This window comes from Cherax quadricarinatus, chromosome 5, assembly GCF_038502225.1.
Source record: "Cherax quadricarinatus isolate ZL_2023a chromosome 5, ASM3850222v1, whole genome shotgun sequence".
Classification (NCBI taxonomy): Eukaryota; Metazoa; Arthropoda; class Malacostraca; order Decapoda; family Parastacidae; genus Cherax; species Cherax quadricarinatus.
The window spans coordinates 11,693,658-11,709,321 of NC_091296.1; the positions used below are offsets into that span (position 1 = coordinate 11,693,658).

At 41.6% G+C, this 15,664-nt stretch overlaps 1 protein-coding gene across 13 annotated transcripts in view; it reads left to right on the plus strand.

Annotated features, from left to right (window-relative positions):
• MEP-1 overlaps nt 1–15,664 on the plus strand; it is a 156,409-nt gene that overhangs the window by 47,300 nt on the left and 93,445 nt on the right. For 8 of the 13 annotated variants that reach the window (XM_070100079.1, XM_070100076.1, XM_070100104.1 and 5 more), the window contains one exon: nt 13,585–13,845. In XM_070100079.1, the coding sequence (XP_069956180.1) occupies nt 13,585–13,845 (261 nt within the window). The remainder of the gene's footprint in view (nt 1–13,584; nt 13,846–15,664) is intronic. The other 5 variants (XM_053771162.2, XM_070100088.1, XM_070100098.1 and 2 more) reach the window with 1 other exon arrangement.

Genomic DNA, 15,664 nt, shown 5'->3' on the forward strand with positions numbered 1-15,664 from the left:
CTTGTAGCAGTAATTGCACCTGGTATCTTTCAGGCAGTTGTTGGCGGTGTGCCCCTTCTGGTGACAGCGAGAGCACTGCCTAGGTGCCTGGGAGGGTGGACTATGATTTGTTGCACCTCCTGTGTTTTGCTGATTTGTCCTCAGGTTCTGCCGCTGGGACTGTGTTAGTGGAGGGTGAGATGGCTGTAGATGTCTTCCTCCTCCATGTCCTCTACCCCTCTTAACCTCTCTCTCTCTCAACCTCTCTCTCTACCTCTCTCTCTACCTCTCTCTCTACCTCTCTCTCTACCTCTCTCTTTCTCTGCCTCTCTCTTTCTTTACCTCTCTCTTTCTCTACCTCTCTCTTTCTCTACCTCTCTTTCTCTACCTCTCTCTTTCTCTACCTCTCTTTCTCTACCTCTCTCTACCCCTCTCTCTCTACCTCTCTCTCTCTACCTCTCTCTCTCTCTCCCTACCTCTCTCGCTACTCTCTCTACCCTCTCTACCTCTACACAGGGTTTGACAAGGTTAAGGATCCCTAGCTTTATTGACAGCTATTTACAGGTTAAGGATTCCTAACTTTATTAGCAAGCTAAGAGCTGTTACCTACATCAGCTCATTTGAAAGCATTTTTATTGTTATGAGACATACAAGTAGGGAACAGGATGAAGTTGGAGCCATCTGTGGGCCAGCATTTTCATTTGATCAACTGACTTTATCTCATTGACATCATTATGCTGTACGAATGTGTTCCATACTCTAGTCATCCTGGGTATGTATGATCTCAGATGGAGTGATGTTCTGGAGAAGGGTACAGCCAGATGGAAGTTGCTGCTTTCTGCCCGTCTTGTGGCATAAAAGCTTGTTTCACGCTGTCCTCGAAGTGGATCCAAGTGTGGTATTTTGACAATATTGGCCTTGTACATAACAGTAAGGCCACCCACATCCCTCCTCTCTCTCTCTACCTCTCTCTCTCTACCTCTCTCTCTCTACCTCTCTCTCTCTCTACCTCTCTCTCTCTCTCTACCTCTCTCTCTCTCTCTACCTCTCTACCCTCTCCCCTCTCTCCCTCCCCCTACCCTCTCCCCACCTCTCCCACCATCCCCACCCCCATCCCCACTCCCTACCCCTCCCACCTCCCCACCTCTCCACTTATTATGACCCACATTTCGTATTCGATCCATACTTTAAACCACATAGTCTTTGAATTTATGCCTTTATATTTCCTCTTCTCTCTCCATAACTAATCCTTCAACATTATTGTTACCCCTTCCTTAGCTCTAACTCTCTCAGGTACTCCTGACTTAATCCCATTTATTTCTCCCCACTGAAACTTCCTTATCCCCCCTTCAGCTTTGTTTCGCTTAGGGCTAGGACATCCGACTTCTTTTCATTCATAACGTTAGCAAACATTTTTTTCTTATCATCTGCACTACATCCTCACACATTCAAACATCCCAATTTTATAGTTTTTCTTTTCCTTGCTTTTAGTAGTTTATACAGGAGAAGGGGTTACTAGCCCATTGCTCCCGGCATATAGTCGCCTCCTACAACACGCATAGCTTCGGAGGAAGAATTCTCTTCCACTTCCCATTTTCCTTCCCACTTCCTTTTTTCCTTCTATCACGGTCAGCATGAGCATTATTTATTGTTTTCAGCCTTTATCATAACTCATATTTTTGGCTCTTGAGATAAATTTTAAAGCTTTGTATTTTTTCTATCTGATTCAGGTAATGTTTTCAGTATGTACACTGCACATGAGCTGCGGCATAAATATTCTGGCCAAATATTTGTTACAAGAATTCTTTTCTGCCCCTCTCCATATGTTTGAAGGCCAGTATAGCATATGCATTTTAAATTTCTTTTAACTACTACTAGACATATTTCCTAGTATGATACTTAAAATTCTTTGCCACAAGTCTGTACTCATGTGGTCTGATTCTGCTCTCTCCTATTTCCCTTACATGGCATTTAGGAACAGTTATTTCCATCATCGTTCTTTTACTCTAATTTGCTCGGTTTATCCAAGGCATGTTTGACAAGTTTAAGAAGTTTTGTTATTTATTTTGCACAATATATTTGAATCATTTGCAAGCAAATTTGTACACTTTTCTGTTCAGTCTGATATGTCTTTATATGCCATATATGGAAACATTATTGAAGCAAGTACAGATTTTTTGTGGCATCCCCTGATAACACTACCAAAAGAATATTTTTCCTCTTATCACTTCACATTTCCCTCTCAGTCTTTCTCCTTCACTTTTAATAGTTTGCCTCATATTCCTCTTAGGTTCTGAAGTTTCTGAATTAGTCTCTCATAGGGAATTATCAAATGCTTCCTTAAAAATCTAGGTAAATACAAACTACCCATTCATTTTTTTCTTGAGGCAGAAATGCTGTCTCCTTTCAAAATCATCATCATCTCTGTACATCGATGTCTTGTTCTCTAATTTCTCACTCTTTCTTTGGTTTAACTTCCAGGTAGTAGTGTCAAAATAATCATTTGTACCGAAGGGAATTCCACATTTGTATTCTCTTATCTAAATGTCTGCCTTGCTGGAAGTAAAGACAAGATCCAGTATCTCCAATTACTCATTCCCACTTGCTCTCTAACATTACTTTAGGAAATTTTGCAATACATATTCAAAGAGTTTGCATTTTGACATCTTTTGGCCCCCTTCATGGGTCCCAGTTCTCTTAATTTGTATTTATGTGGTTGAGATTTCCTAATATCATTAATTGAGCCTTTACTCTGTTCTCTGCCATTTTATCAATTACAGTATGTTTGTTTTGCATTATCTGTGATATGTTTTTGCATGTGTGTGGTATTTGCTGGCAGGCTTTAATTCAGCAACAAATATTTTATGGCCTACTGTAACAATTAAAGGAGTTACATAATTTGAGAACTCATCACTGCCTCTAATGGACATTTCTTCAAATCTGAGTTAACACCTGTATGGAACAGTCTTTAGGGAGAGACTGGTGCCCAAGTTAAGGGGAATGAGCAATGAAGAAAACAATGTGAGAGCTATGCCTTGTCATTGGGGGAATGAAGAACAAGAGGGGATATGATCCTCGATGTAATCGCCTATATGTAGCTACTGGTGCAGAGATATGCTTGTGGTGTCTGGTTTTCATTCATTTGTTGTTATATAAATTCTTAAAATAATTTCCAATGGTTGAGGCTAGGGATGTGACGATGCCAGAATTTTGTTGTTGTTTTTCTTTGTTTTTGATTCTTCATCATCTTTGCTGTCGTCATTGTCTTCACCATCTTTGCTGTTCTCATCTTCATTAGCTTCGCTGTCTCTAACTTTGTCATTGTTTTTACAGTATTTTTAATTTTAAATTATCAACACTTGTCAGTGTTGACTGTCGAGACCCCTGCTCACAAACTTGCTCTCAGTGTTGAAGAATTTAAAAAAAAAAAATGATTTTTTCTCATGAAATTATAGAGAATCGTTTTCCGATGGTAATGACACCAAAAGTATGAAATTTGATTGAAAACTTACTGAATTACACTCGTAAAGTTAGCAATCTTGGCAGTATTTACGCATCGGCGATTTTGCCCACCTTGAGCCCTATTTTCAGCCAATTCCATTGTTCCAGTTGACCAAGCTCATAACTATTACTTTACAACTCCATTTGTTCTATCGATTGAGTACAAGAAACCGCCCATTTACTGATTTCAACTACCCAATAAAGTGGTCAGAAATTGGCAATTTGGCCAGTTTCATGCAAATTAAAAAAGATGCCAATTTCGAAATAGGGCCCAGAAAGAACAATGCAGACATTCCTGGCACTAAAATAACATTTTCTCTGTTCATCAGCCATGTCTCCAGGCCCCTCTTACATTACTCTTGCTGTCTATTTTGAATTTTTATTCACACAAAGAATAGAAGAGTTACTGTTATGCAGACTGCTGCATTATTGTAATAATTGTATAAATAATGTCAACCCATTCGTGACTGCGTAGTAGAATGGCTAGTTGGACACCTACTGTTTATTCTTGAACATTGGCAAAAATTTAACATTTCTGCTATTTTGAGCTCATTTTTAAGGTACCTTTCATTGTGAAACCAATCAAAATCATCTCTGTTTCTGTAATATGTCTTCCATTCTATCAAATGAGACCAAGAAAACAAGACTACAACCATAAATACCATAGGAAAATACACCTCAGAGTCGGCATTTTAATCCAAAAACACGGGCAGAGTTTTTTTTCTCATTATGCATTGCGTGCTGCAGGATTTTTTTTTATACTGTGCACACTGACCACACAGACCCATTCTCTCACATGTGGGCCTACCAGCTTTCTCCCACTTGATTTGAAGCTGCTAGAATTTTGGAGCATAAATACAAAAGACCGTCATTTAGCACAGTAGTTACGTTCCTGAAAAACGCTGTGTTAAGTAAAATCGTGAGAAATGAACTGAAGAACTTATGGGAAAAGTGGGGTTACGTTCCTAGGAGCCCCCCAAAAATCAAGCAACTTTTTATTAGACCAACAGATCTTACAAAAATAAAAGTGAATATGTAATTGTAGTTCATTGTCGTGATATATTACTGCTTAAGAGTACAAATTCATTAGAAATAATAGTATTTCTTACCTTAAATTGTGGGTAATGGTGTGTGGATGATTGTGGATATGGATGGTGTGGCCCTACTGGGCTAAGGTGGATGGTTGTTGGTTGTCGACAGAAGTGGATGGTAGAGGTTCTGGATCTCTGGGCTGTTTTACCCTGCAATACATTATACAGCTGACGGTAAGGCATCATCAGCTGGTCTAGACCCCGTTTCAAAGTACTGCTTCTAAATTTGTCAGGGTCCTCTTAAGTGAAAAAGTCTGTAACTGGAAGTGCTCGCATAACTGCTGCAATGTTAACTGTTTTTCTTCAGCAGCAGCAGCAGCAGCAGCTGCTGCTGCTGCTGCTGCTGCTGCTGCTGCTGCTGCTGCTGCTGCTGCTGCTGCTGCTGCTGCTGCTGCTGCTGCTGCTGCTGCTGCTGCTGCTGCTGCTGCTGCTGCTGCTGCTGCTGCTGCTGCTGCTGCTGCTGCTGCTGCTGCTGCTGCTGCTGCTGCTGCTGCTGCTGCTGCTGCTGCTGCTGCTGCTGCTGCTGCTGCTGCTGCTGCTGCTGCTGCTGCTGCTGCTGCTGCTGCTGCTGCTGCTGCTGCTGCTGCTGCTGCTGCTGCTGCTGCTGCTGCTGCTGCTGCTGCTGCTGCTGCTGCTGCTGCTGCTGCTGCTGCTGCTGCTGCTGCTGCTGCTGCTGCTGCTGCTGCTGCTGCTGCTGCTGCTGCTGCTGCTGCTGCTGCTGCTGCTGCTGCTGCTGCTGCTGCTGCTGCTGCTGCTGCTGCTGCTGCTGCTGCTGCTGCTGCTGCTGCTGCTGCTGCTGCTGCTGCTGCTGCTGCTGCTGCTGCTGCTGCTGCTGCTGCTGCTGCTGCTGCTGCTGCTGCTGCTGCTGCTGCTGCTGCTGCTGCTGCTGCTGCTGCTGCTGCTGCTGCTGCTGCTGCTGCTGCTGCTGCTGCTGCTGCTGCTGCTGCTGCTGCTGCTGCTGCTGCTGCTGCTGCTGCTGCTGCTGCTGCTGCTGCTGCTGCTGCTGCTGCTGCTGCTGCTGCTGCTGCTGCTGCTGCTGCTGCTGCTGCTGCTGCTGCTGCTGCTGCTGCTGCTGCTGCTGCTGCTGCTGCTGCTGCTGCTGCTGCTGCTGCTGCTGCTGCTGCTGCTGCTGCTGCTGCTGCTGCTGCTGGTGGTGGTGGTGGTGGTAATTTCCCTGCTGAATTACAAGAAATTATTTCTGAGGGTGGCTATGAGCCACAGCAAGTGGTTTTTTTTGGGGGGGGGGGGTGCTGACATGAACTTAATGTCAGTCAGCTAGAGAAGAGTGCACCAGGCTTCAAGACAGCAAAGGATCGCTTCACCTTGCTCCTTTGTGGTAATGCATCATGTGATTTCAATTGTAAGCCCATGGTTATTTACTGCTCTAAGAATCCTCGTGGTTTGAAAGGTGTAGATTAAAACACCTTACCAGTAATTTGGAGGTCAAACCAGTCAGCATGGATGAGAGGAAATATTTATTGACTGGTTTAAGCATCACTTTATTCCTGACATCAAGTTTTACCTGCACAGCAAGAACCTTGCATTCAAGGCTCTATTCACTTTATTCATGACATCAGGTTTTACCTGCACAGCCAGAACCTTGCATTCAAGGCTCTATTCACTTTATTCATGACATCAGGTTTTACCTGCACAGCCAGAACCTTGCATTCAAGGCTCTATTCACTTTATTCATGACATCAGGTTTTACCTGCACAGCCAGAACCTTGCATTCAAGGCTATTCATTCTTGAATAGAGCCTTTTGAATATTCATGGCCCCAGTTTATTTAATATCTTACCTGAAGATATCAGAAACACTGCTGGGGCAAGTGTGGAAGTCTTCAAGAGGAAACTGGACAAGTATCTCCACCAGGTGCCAAACAAACCAGCCATTGATGGATAAATGAGCCAGCCACAACGCCTTGGTTCGCCAGGCAATCACCAAATAAGCCTAGCCCAAGGCCAAGCTCTGGGAGTAGAAAACCTCTTGAAACTTATCAAAGGTAGACCTTAGACAGGCATGTGTGATGTCTCCATGGTGAATTAACATATTTGTAGATCAGGTTGTAAAAAGTGAATGCTAGGGTGTTGGAGAGGTGTGGGATTGAACAGTATAGGAATTGTCACAATATTTTTTTTTTTAGCTGATGACACTGTTCTTTTGGGAGATTCTGAAAAAAAGGTTTCAGAGTTTGCTAATTGAAGTAGAGAGGGTATGTAAAAGAAGGAAATTAAAAGTGAATATAGACAAGAGCAAGGTGCTGAAAGGATAAAAAAAAAAATATTACCAATGAGAGATTGGGTATTAGATTGGAGAGAGTATGGATGTACATATACTCAGATACTTGGGAGTGAACTTGTTGGTGGATAGTTATATGAGAGATGAGGTGAGCCATGGAATTGATGAAGGAAAAAGGTGCGTGGTGTATTGAATCATCTGTAGAGACAAAGAACTTAATCCTTGGAGGCCAAAAGATGAATGTACCAGAATATAGTGGTACCACCATAGTTGTATGATTGTGAAACATGGGTTTTGAATGTTGCAGTGAGGAGGCCAGTGGCAGTAGAGATGTGTGTGAGGGTAATGCATGGTGTGAATATTATGCAGAGAATTTAGAGTTTAGAGATAAGGAAGTGGTGTAGAGTTACTAAAGAAGTATTGAGAGGGCTGAGGAAGGGTTGTTGAGGTGGTTTGGACATTTAGAAAGGATGGAGGAAAACAGGATGACAAGGAGGGTGCATAAATCCGGGGTGGAGGGAAGGAGGGGTAGGGGTCATCCTAGGAGAATGGGGTAAAGGAGGTTGAGTGTTAGAGGCGTGCATGAGCGTGATGAAGAGCATTAGTGGATGAAAGGTGGTTTTTATGATTTGGCATGCTGATGGAGTTTAGCTGGAAAGTCCTGGATGTGGGAAGTACACTGCCTGCACTCTGAATGAGGGGGGTGGAGATGTAGTTTAGAGTCATTTGAACTGTAATGTCAGTGCACTTCTGGCAAGTCAGTGATTGAATGAATGACAGTGAAAGGGTTATCTTTGTTGGGTCACCCTACCTTAGTGAGAGAAGGCTGTGTTAAAAAATATATTCAGATAAACAGTATGACGCCTATATTTGCAGGAGATACTTTCCAAGGACCTGCTGTAGATACCGAAACAGTGGATAATAGCAAACCCTATATTAAAGTCCTATACATACCTATTATGAAGTTTAATTGATAAATTATGCACAATAAGTGGAGAATTAATGCTTTTTCATTAATAGGAGGCACTTTACAGCTTCTCTTAGGATTTGAAGAATTACCAGCTTTTCTACTTTTGTGCTTTGGGGCCATTATTATACATATAAGCAAAATTAAGAGGTACAGTGGTACCTCGAGTTATGAACTGAACTTAATTCGTTCCAGAAAGCTGTTTGAGTGCCGTTACTGAAGGAATTTGTACCCATAAAGAATAATGTAAATTATATTACAGCGGTCCCTCGTTTATCGTCGTTAATTTGTTCCTGGAAGTGCGACGATTATTGAGATAGACGATTTTCGAATCAATTTTCCCCTTAAGAAATAATGTAAATACAAGTAATCCATCCCTGACACCCAGAAGTATTAAAACAAAATTTTTTTTTACATGAAATATAGATGTAGTACATAAACAATACAATGGGACATGATGAACGAAACATTAACAGCATAACACTTGGAAATAAATGGTATCAAATACCGACACAGTGGAAATATAAAAACATATGCAGTATAATGTGATCCTTTATTGACAACGTTTCACCCACACAGTGGGCTTTTTCAAGTCGCACACAGATCTACCTGGGGTGGAAGGTACGGGAGTATTTATAGTCATGTTCAGAATGTTGAGGTCAGGTGGAGAATGCTGCATCTGATGATCTACCGGGTGGAGTTATAGAGTCTTGGGTAGCTTGGCAGGGGTATTGGACAAGTTGTGAGTAGACCTTCTGCAGTGTTCTATGTTCTTATGTGGGATAGCGATAAAGAAATTTCTTGGCGAGTGGTTCAGCTATGTTATAGAAGCCGTTGTTCTGGTTGAAATTGTTGGTTATAGAGATAAGCGATGATTCCAGGATTCTTCGGTATTGAGTGTTGTCTTCTGTGGCGATAAGTCTTGAGTTTCTGTAGTTAATTAAATGGTTGTGTGAATTGCGATGTTGTACACAGGCATTCCTTGTATCGTCAGTCCTGCTTGCATATTGGTGTTCTGAAATACGTGTTTGGAGGTCTCTTGATGTTTCGCCCACATATAATTTGTTGCAGTCATTACAAGGGATTATGTATACCCCTGCAGAGGATGGAGGCTTGTCCTGTCTACTACTAGTGATGTCCTTGATGGTCATGGTTGTGGAGGTAGATACTTGGAATGATGTATTGGAAAAGATGTTGGAAACATGTTTGGCAGTGGAGTTGGTGGGGAGGGCTAACATCAAGAGACCTCCAAACACGTATTTCAGAACACCAATATGCAAGCAGGACTGGCGATACAAGGAATGCCTGTGTACAACATCGCAATTCACACAACCATTTAATTAACTACAGAAACTCAAGACTTATCGCCACAGAAGACAACACTCAATACCGAAGAATCCTGGAATCATCGCTTATCTCTATAACCAACAATTTCAACCAGAACAACGGCTTCTATAACATAGCTGAACCACTTGTCAAGAAACTTCTTCATCGCTATCCCACATAAGAACATAGAACACTGCAGAAGGTCTACTCACAACTTGTCCAATACCCCTGCCAAGCTACCCAAGACTCTATAACTCCACCCGGTAGATCATCAGATGCAGCATTCTCCACCTGACCTCAACATTCTGAACATGACTATAAATACTCCCGTACCTTCCACCCCAGGTAGATCTGTGTGTGACTTGAAAAAGCCCACTGTGTGGGTGAAACGTTGTCAATAAAGGATCACATTATACTGCATATGTTTTTAGATTTCCAGCATAACACTTACCTTTATTGGCGATTCTTCTTAGTGTATGGAAGACTGGAGGAGGAGAGAGATTGGATTAGTTACTGTTTGGAAGGGGAATCCCCTTCCATCAACACCTCAGGTACCAAGTCCTTTTCTGGGGTTACTTCTCTTCTCTGTTTTTTAATGCCACTAGGACCAGCTTGAGAGTCATTGGAGTCCTGTCTCACAAAAAAAGTGTCCAGAGAGCTCTGTTTCTGGCGTCTCTTTAAAACTTCCCTAAAATGGGCCAAGACTCTGTCACTGTACAAGTTGCCGATATGGCTTGCAACATCCTTCTCAGGGTGATGTTTCTCCATAAATCTTTCCATCCTACCCCACATTTCAAAAATCTCCTTAATTTCTGAAGAAGGCATCTTCTTCCATCTCTGTTCCTCCTCCTCTGCAGCAAGATTCTGAGCTGCGATCTGTTACTGTTCCTGCTGAAGCTCTTGCAGCTCCTCAGTGGTTAGCTCTTCGTTGTGGTCCTCCACCAACTCTTCCACATCCTCCAAACTCACATCCAACCCCATGGAACTCCCCAATGCCACAATAGAGTTCACAAGTGACATAGGCTCATCAGAGTCAGCCACAAACCCTTCAAAATCCCTCTTGTGGACACAATCTGGCCACAATTTTCTCCAAGCAGAGTTCAAAGTCCTGGTAGTCACTCCCTCCCAATCCTTACCTATAAGGCTTATGCAATGGAGGATACTGAAGTGTTTTTTCCAAAAATCTCTTCGGGTCAAGTGAGTGTCTGAGGTCACATTAAAGCACCTTTGAAACAATGCTTTGGTGTAGAGTTTTTTAAAGTTTGAAATGACCTGCTGGTCCATGGGCTGGAGGAGAGGAGTGGTATTTGGGGGCAAGAACTTTACTGTGATGAACCCAACCTCCTGCAGAATTAGGTCATCCAAGTTTAGAGGATGAGCAGGTGCATTGTTCATTACTAGGAGGCACTTGAGATCCAATTTCTTTTCCAGGAGGTAATTCTTCACACTAGGGCCAAACACTTCATTGAACCACTCGACGAAAATTTCCCTCGTGACCCATGCCTTATTATTAGATCTCCAAAACACACACAATTTACTCTTCATAACATTGTTTTTTTTTTTTTGAACACACTGGGATTTTCAGAATGGTACACTAGTAACGGCTTCACTTTGAAATCCCCACTAGCATTAGCACAGAACATAAGTGTCAGCCTGTCTTTCATAGGCCTGTGTCCTGGCAGTCCCTTTTCCTCCTGAGTAATGTAGGTCCTCTTTCGCATTTTCTTCCAAAAGAGGCCTGTTTCGTCACAATTGAACACTTGTTCAGGTTTCAGTCCTTCAGCCTCTATGTACTCCTTGAATTCACTTATGAATTTTGTAGCTGCAATTTTGTCCGAACTGGCAGCCTCACCATGCCTTATCACACTGTGTATACCACTACTCTTCTTAAATCTCTCAAACTAACCTTTGCTGGCCTTAAATTCACAAATATCAGTACTCGTTGCAGGCAATTTCTTTACCAGATCATCATGCAACTTCCTAGCCTTTTCACAAATAATCGATGTCATAAGACTATCTCCTGCTAATTGTTTCTCGTTTATCCACACCAATAATAACTTCTCAACATCTTCGAGTACTGGTGATCTCATTTTTGTCAGCATATTTACCCCCTTTGCAACAACAGCTTCCTTGATTTTCTTGGCCACGATGGAAGATATGGTTGTACGAGATTTGTTATACATCCTGGCCAGTTTGGCCACACATACGCCACTTTCATATTGTTCAATGATGTTTTTCTTAAATTCAATCGTATTTCTCACCTTTACCAAAGGCTTGGCACTATGAGCTTTCTTTGGAGCCATGGTAGCTTATTTAGCACTTGCAAGCACTAAAATGAATGGAATACAGTGGACCCCCGCATAACGATCACCTCCGAATGCGACCAATTATGTAAGTGTATTTATGTAAGTGCGTTTGTACGTGTATGTTTGGGGGTCTGAAATGGACTAATCTACTTCACAATATTCCTTATGGGAACAAATTCGGTCAGTACTGGCACCTGAACATACTTCTGGAGTGAAAAAATATCGTTAACCGGGGGTCCACTGTACTATGAAATATTTCGTATGAACAAGTAAGGGGACCGTCGCTCACTGGTAAACAATGGCACACTAGCTGGGAAGGGAGGCCGAGGCGGCTCAGAGCCGTGAGTATGCGTCCAGGACGAACGACGATTAGCGAGTCAACCGACTATTTGCAAGCCATTGTTTGGACGAAAATAACGCGACGATTTCCGAAAAGGACGACTGTCGAGCCCGACGATTATCGAGGGACCACTGTAGTCCATTTCAGACCCCTAAAAATACACTTACAAAAGCACTTACAAAAATACACTTACATAATTGTTTGAGTTGGGAGCTGTTCGAAACTTGAGGTACCACTATATTTTTGGGCCACAGTAAGCCGTGGTTAATTGAAACCGTGGATACTGTATCAGTGGATATGGGGGTTCTACTGTATACTGTATTATATTTGGGGTGGATTAGTTGGAAGATGGGTCTGTGAAAGACCCATACTAGATGAACTTTAGAATAGACAAGGGGGGAAAAAAGGGTGTATGGTGCATCGAGGCATCTGTAGAGAAAAGTAGTATGTGGTACCAACTCTGTTATATGGGTGTTAAGCATGGGATTTAAATGTTGCAGCAAAGAGGAAGTTGGAAGCAGTGATGTCATGTTTGAGGTCAATGTATGGTGTGAGTATTATGCAGAGAATTGAGAGCATGGAGATTAGAAAAAGGCGTGGGATTACCAAAAGTAATTAGAGGGCTGAATAGAGGTTATAGATGAGCCTGGCCTCAAAGAGTAGAGAAACCCTTGAAACTCTTCAAAGGTATATCAAAAGTTGTTGGAGATGGTTTGGCACTTTTGGAGATATTGCCACAGAGGAAAATATGTTAGGTGTTTGTAAACCTGGGATGGAAGGAAGGAGGGAGGGAGGGAGGATGGGAGGATAGGGGTTAACTGTGTGTGTCATCGAGGTGGGGAGTATAGTACCTACACTCCAAGAGGGATGAGGATGCTGTAGCTCAAAGGGTTATCACAACTGACGTAGCATGCTTCTGGTAAGACAGTGAGTGGGTGAATTTTATATTTTTTTTGAGTCGCCCTACCTTGGTAGGAGATGGCTGGGGTGTTCAAAGAAAAAAAAAAGTAGGGGTGCCATGGGCACAGTGTGAAAATGTGTCACCATCTGTGCTTAAAGATTATTCAACCTACTTCCAGCAGGTATCTGAAATATTGCCAGATCAAGTGGAGAAGTCTTCAAGAGGAAACTGAATCACAGTCTCTGCAAAATGCTGGATCATAGGCCATGATATGTGTATGGACTAGAAGGCTTCTAACAGTAACAGTCTGCTTGTAGAGTCAGTCAGTAGAATAGCCTGTCCCCTGGTGGGGCTGTGAGAGTAGAAAAAAACGTCAGTGATGGTTTCTGTTATATACAGTACACACATATATATATGCAAGACAAGCCACAGGGGATGGAAATCTTCAGCTGAAGAACTTTCACATGTCTCTGTGCATCGTTAGGAGCTTTGCAGTGTTGCAAGAGTAGCAATAGGTGAAATGAGTTTTTTTTTTCAGAGTGATGCACAGAGACATGTGAAAGATCTTGAACTGAAGATTTCCATCTCCTGTGGCTTGTCTTGCATTAAGATTGCCTGTCTGCAATTGTATTACAGTATACATATATTGAAAGAACACCTGGCCTGAGGCCAGGCTACACAGGTAGAAGAGCTGCACTACTAAAAGTGGATAAACCACAAACATTACAAATAAAAAATGGTGAATCATGCACTGTACTTGTACATTGAATTCATATTTTGGAAGTTAAGTGTAATCCACCAGCCATTGCATACTGTGTGCATTTAATTGACAGTATGTAGGCTAGGGTAAGCATCTGTAGTTTTTAAAATGTATTATGTATATTTTCAAAAAGTTTTTTTTTTTGTATGTTTACTGAAATTATATATTTTTCACAGTTAAAGTCAAAGGATCCAAATGTAATCATTATTGACACCAACACTTTGCTGAAGAATCAAGGTAATCTTGCAGCAGCTGTAGCACAGTCGTCCACTCAGGTCCAAACCGTCACTGCTCGTGGCACATCAACAAACACAGCTGCTGCAACAGCAGTGTCAAACCTTAATATTCAAAATGCCATTCAAGCCATCACAGGTGGAGTACCAGCACAAGGCTTGCAGTCAGCATACATCACTGCATTGCAGCAGGTCAGTCCGAAGGTATACTCTCAGGTACTTACGTTCTTGTTTTGTAGCTAGACCTTTGAGTACTTTGGTATTAGTCCAAGTTGGACTATGCTTGAAGGATGTATCCTTTTAAGACTAGTTGATCTTTTAATTAGTAAGAAAAAAAAGAAATGTAAGTAATTTTTAAAAATTAGAAAATTTTAAGTTATCTTTAGTAGTGATACTTGGAATTTATGATGTGTCAAACAACATTAGCAAAAACAATAATTGACCACTTTTAACCTTGCTATTCAAATTTATATAAATATTCCAATTAATGCTTGTAGTTTGTTTCAGTAGAGCTCAGTTGTATTCTTAACTCAGCCTTGTTTCTTGTCTGACTTTCCTTCATTTAATTAATGTTAAATATAAACAATCATTCTTATTTTTAGTAATCTGTACAGAAGGGGTTACTAGCTCATTGTTTTGCCATTTTAGTCAGCTTATACAACACACATGACAAAACAGTGTGTGAATGATGGTGAAAGTGTTCTTATGTGGTCACCCTGCCTTGGTAGGAGATGGCCAGCATATTAAAAAAAATTAGAGAAATTAATAAATTTGATTTGCAACAAGTCATTTAGCTTATTACATATTTCTGCCTAAGTTGGTTTTCTGTTATGAAGTTTCTGTGATTTTTTAATACATAACACTTCTTTGCAAGGTCCTCAAACTTTGAGCACTAATTCATTATTTTTTTTTTTTGTTGTTGTCATTTGATGAGTACAGTTGGCCCTCCACATTCGCGAGGGTTAGGGGATGAAGAGCTTTGCAAGTGTTGAAAATTCGTGAATGTTTGGTGCACAAATATATTGTAGGGAAATAAAATAATAGCATTTACTTAGCCTAACAATACTGCTTCCTTAACCTATTGAACCATAAACAATCATAAAACACATGAAAACATCATAAAATACATGTATTGTATATACATGTATGTTAGGGTTTAATAACAAATAATGAACAAACAAAACACTCACCACTTGTAAGGTTAGGCAGACAAACTCTGATGACTTATGATGATGACAGTGACGATGATGATGGTGATGATAGCCATGCAGTTACTGATGACAGTTGAATGGAGGTGATTATATGGAGTGTAACTGCATGGCATGATGAGTCTAGTGTGTAGATTCTAACTCTTCACTGCCAGTGTTACTGCCGATAATAGACAGTGGCTCATCGACATCGCTAGAGTCAGAGTCAGCAACAGGAGTAGTGGTAGGCTTCCTTGTGAAGAACATTGTGATGGGCTACTGAGACCATTTCCTCTTCATATCTACAAACAGAGTTTTGTTGGGAATTATGCTTCTATCACTGTCATTGGGAATTATGCTCCTATCATTCTCATTCATCAACTTCAAAGACCTCAACATCGATGGGTCTGTTGTAAAAAACTTACTTGAGCTGTGCTGTCATTCTCATCACTTGCCCTAGTTTTTCAAGGGTGAGGGCTTGAGGTTGATTGGCCTCAGCAACACTCTCCTCTTCTTCATCCTCACTCTCTGCCTGCACAATCTCCAACAACTCTTCATCATGGCAATATAAACACAAATGCAGTATAATGTGATCCTTTAGTGACTACGTTTCGCCCACACAGTGGGCTTTTTCAAGTCACAAACAGAACTTGAAAAAGCCCATGTGTGTATAATAAAGATCATACTCATTTTGTTTATATCCATAATCAGTATTTTTATACCATTTATTTCCAACTCTTCATCATTTAGGCCCAGTGCATGTTCTTCATCCAGTTCTCTCGCCTCGCCCTCCTGCATGTCCTCAAACCCTTCACCACCAACGAGCCTTGCTAACT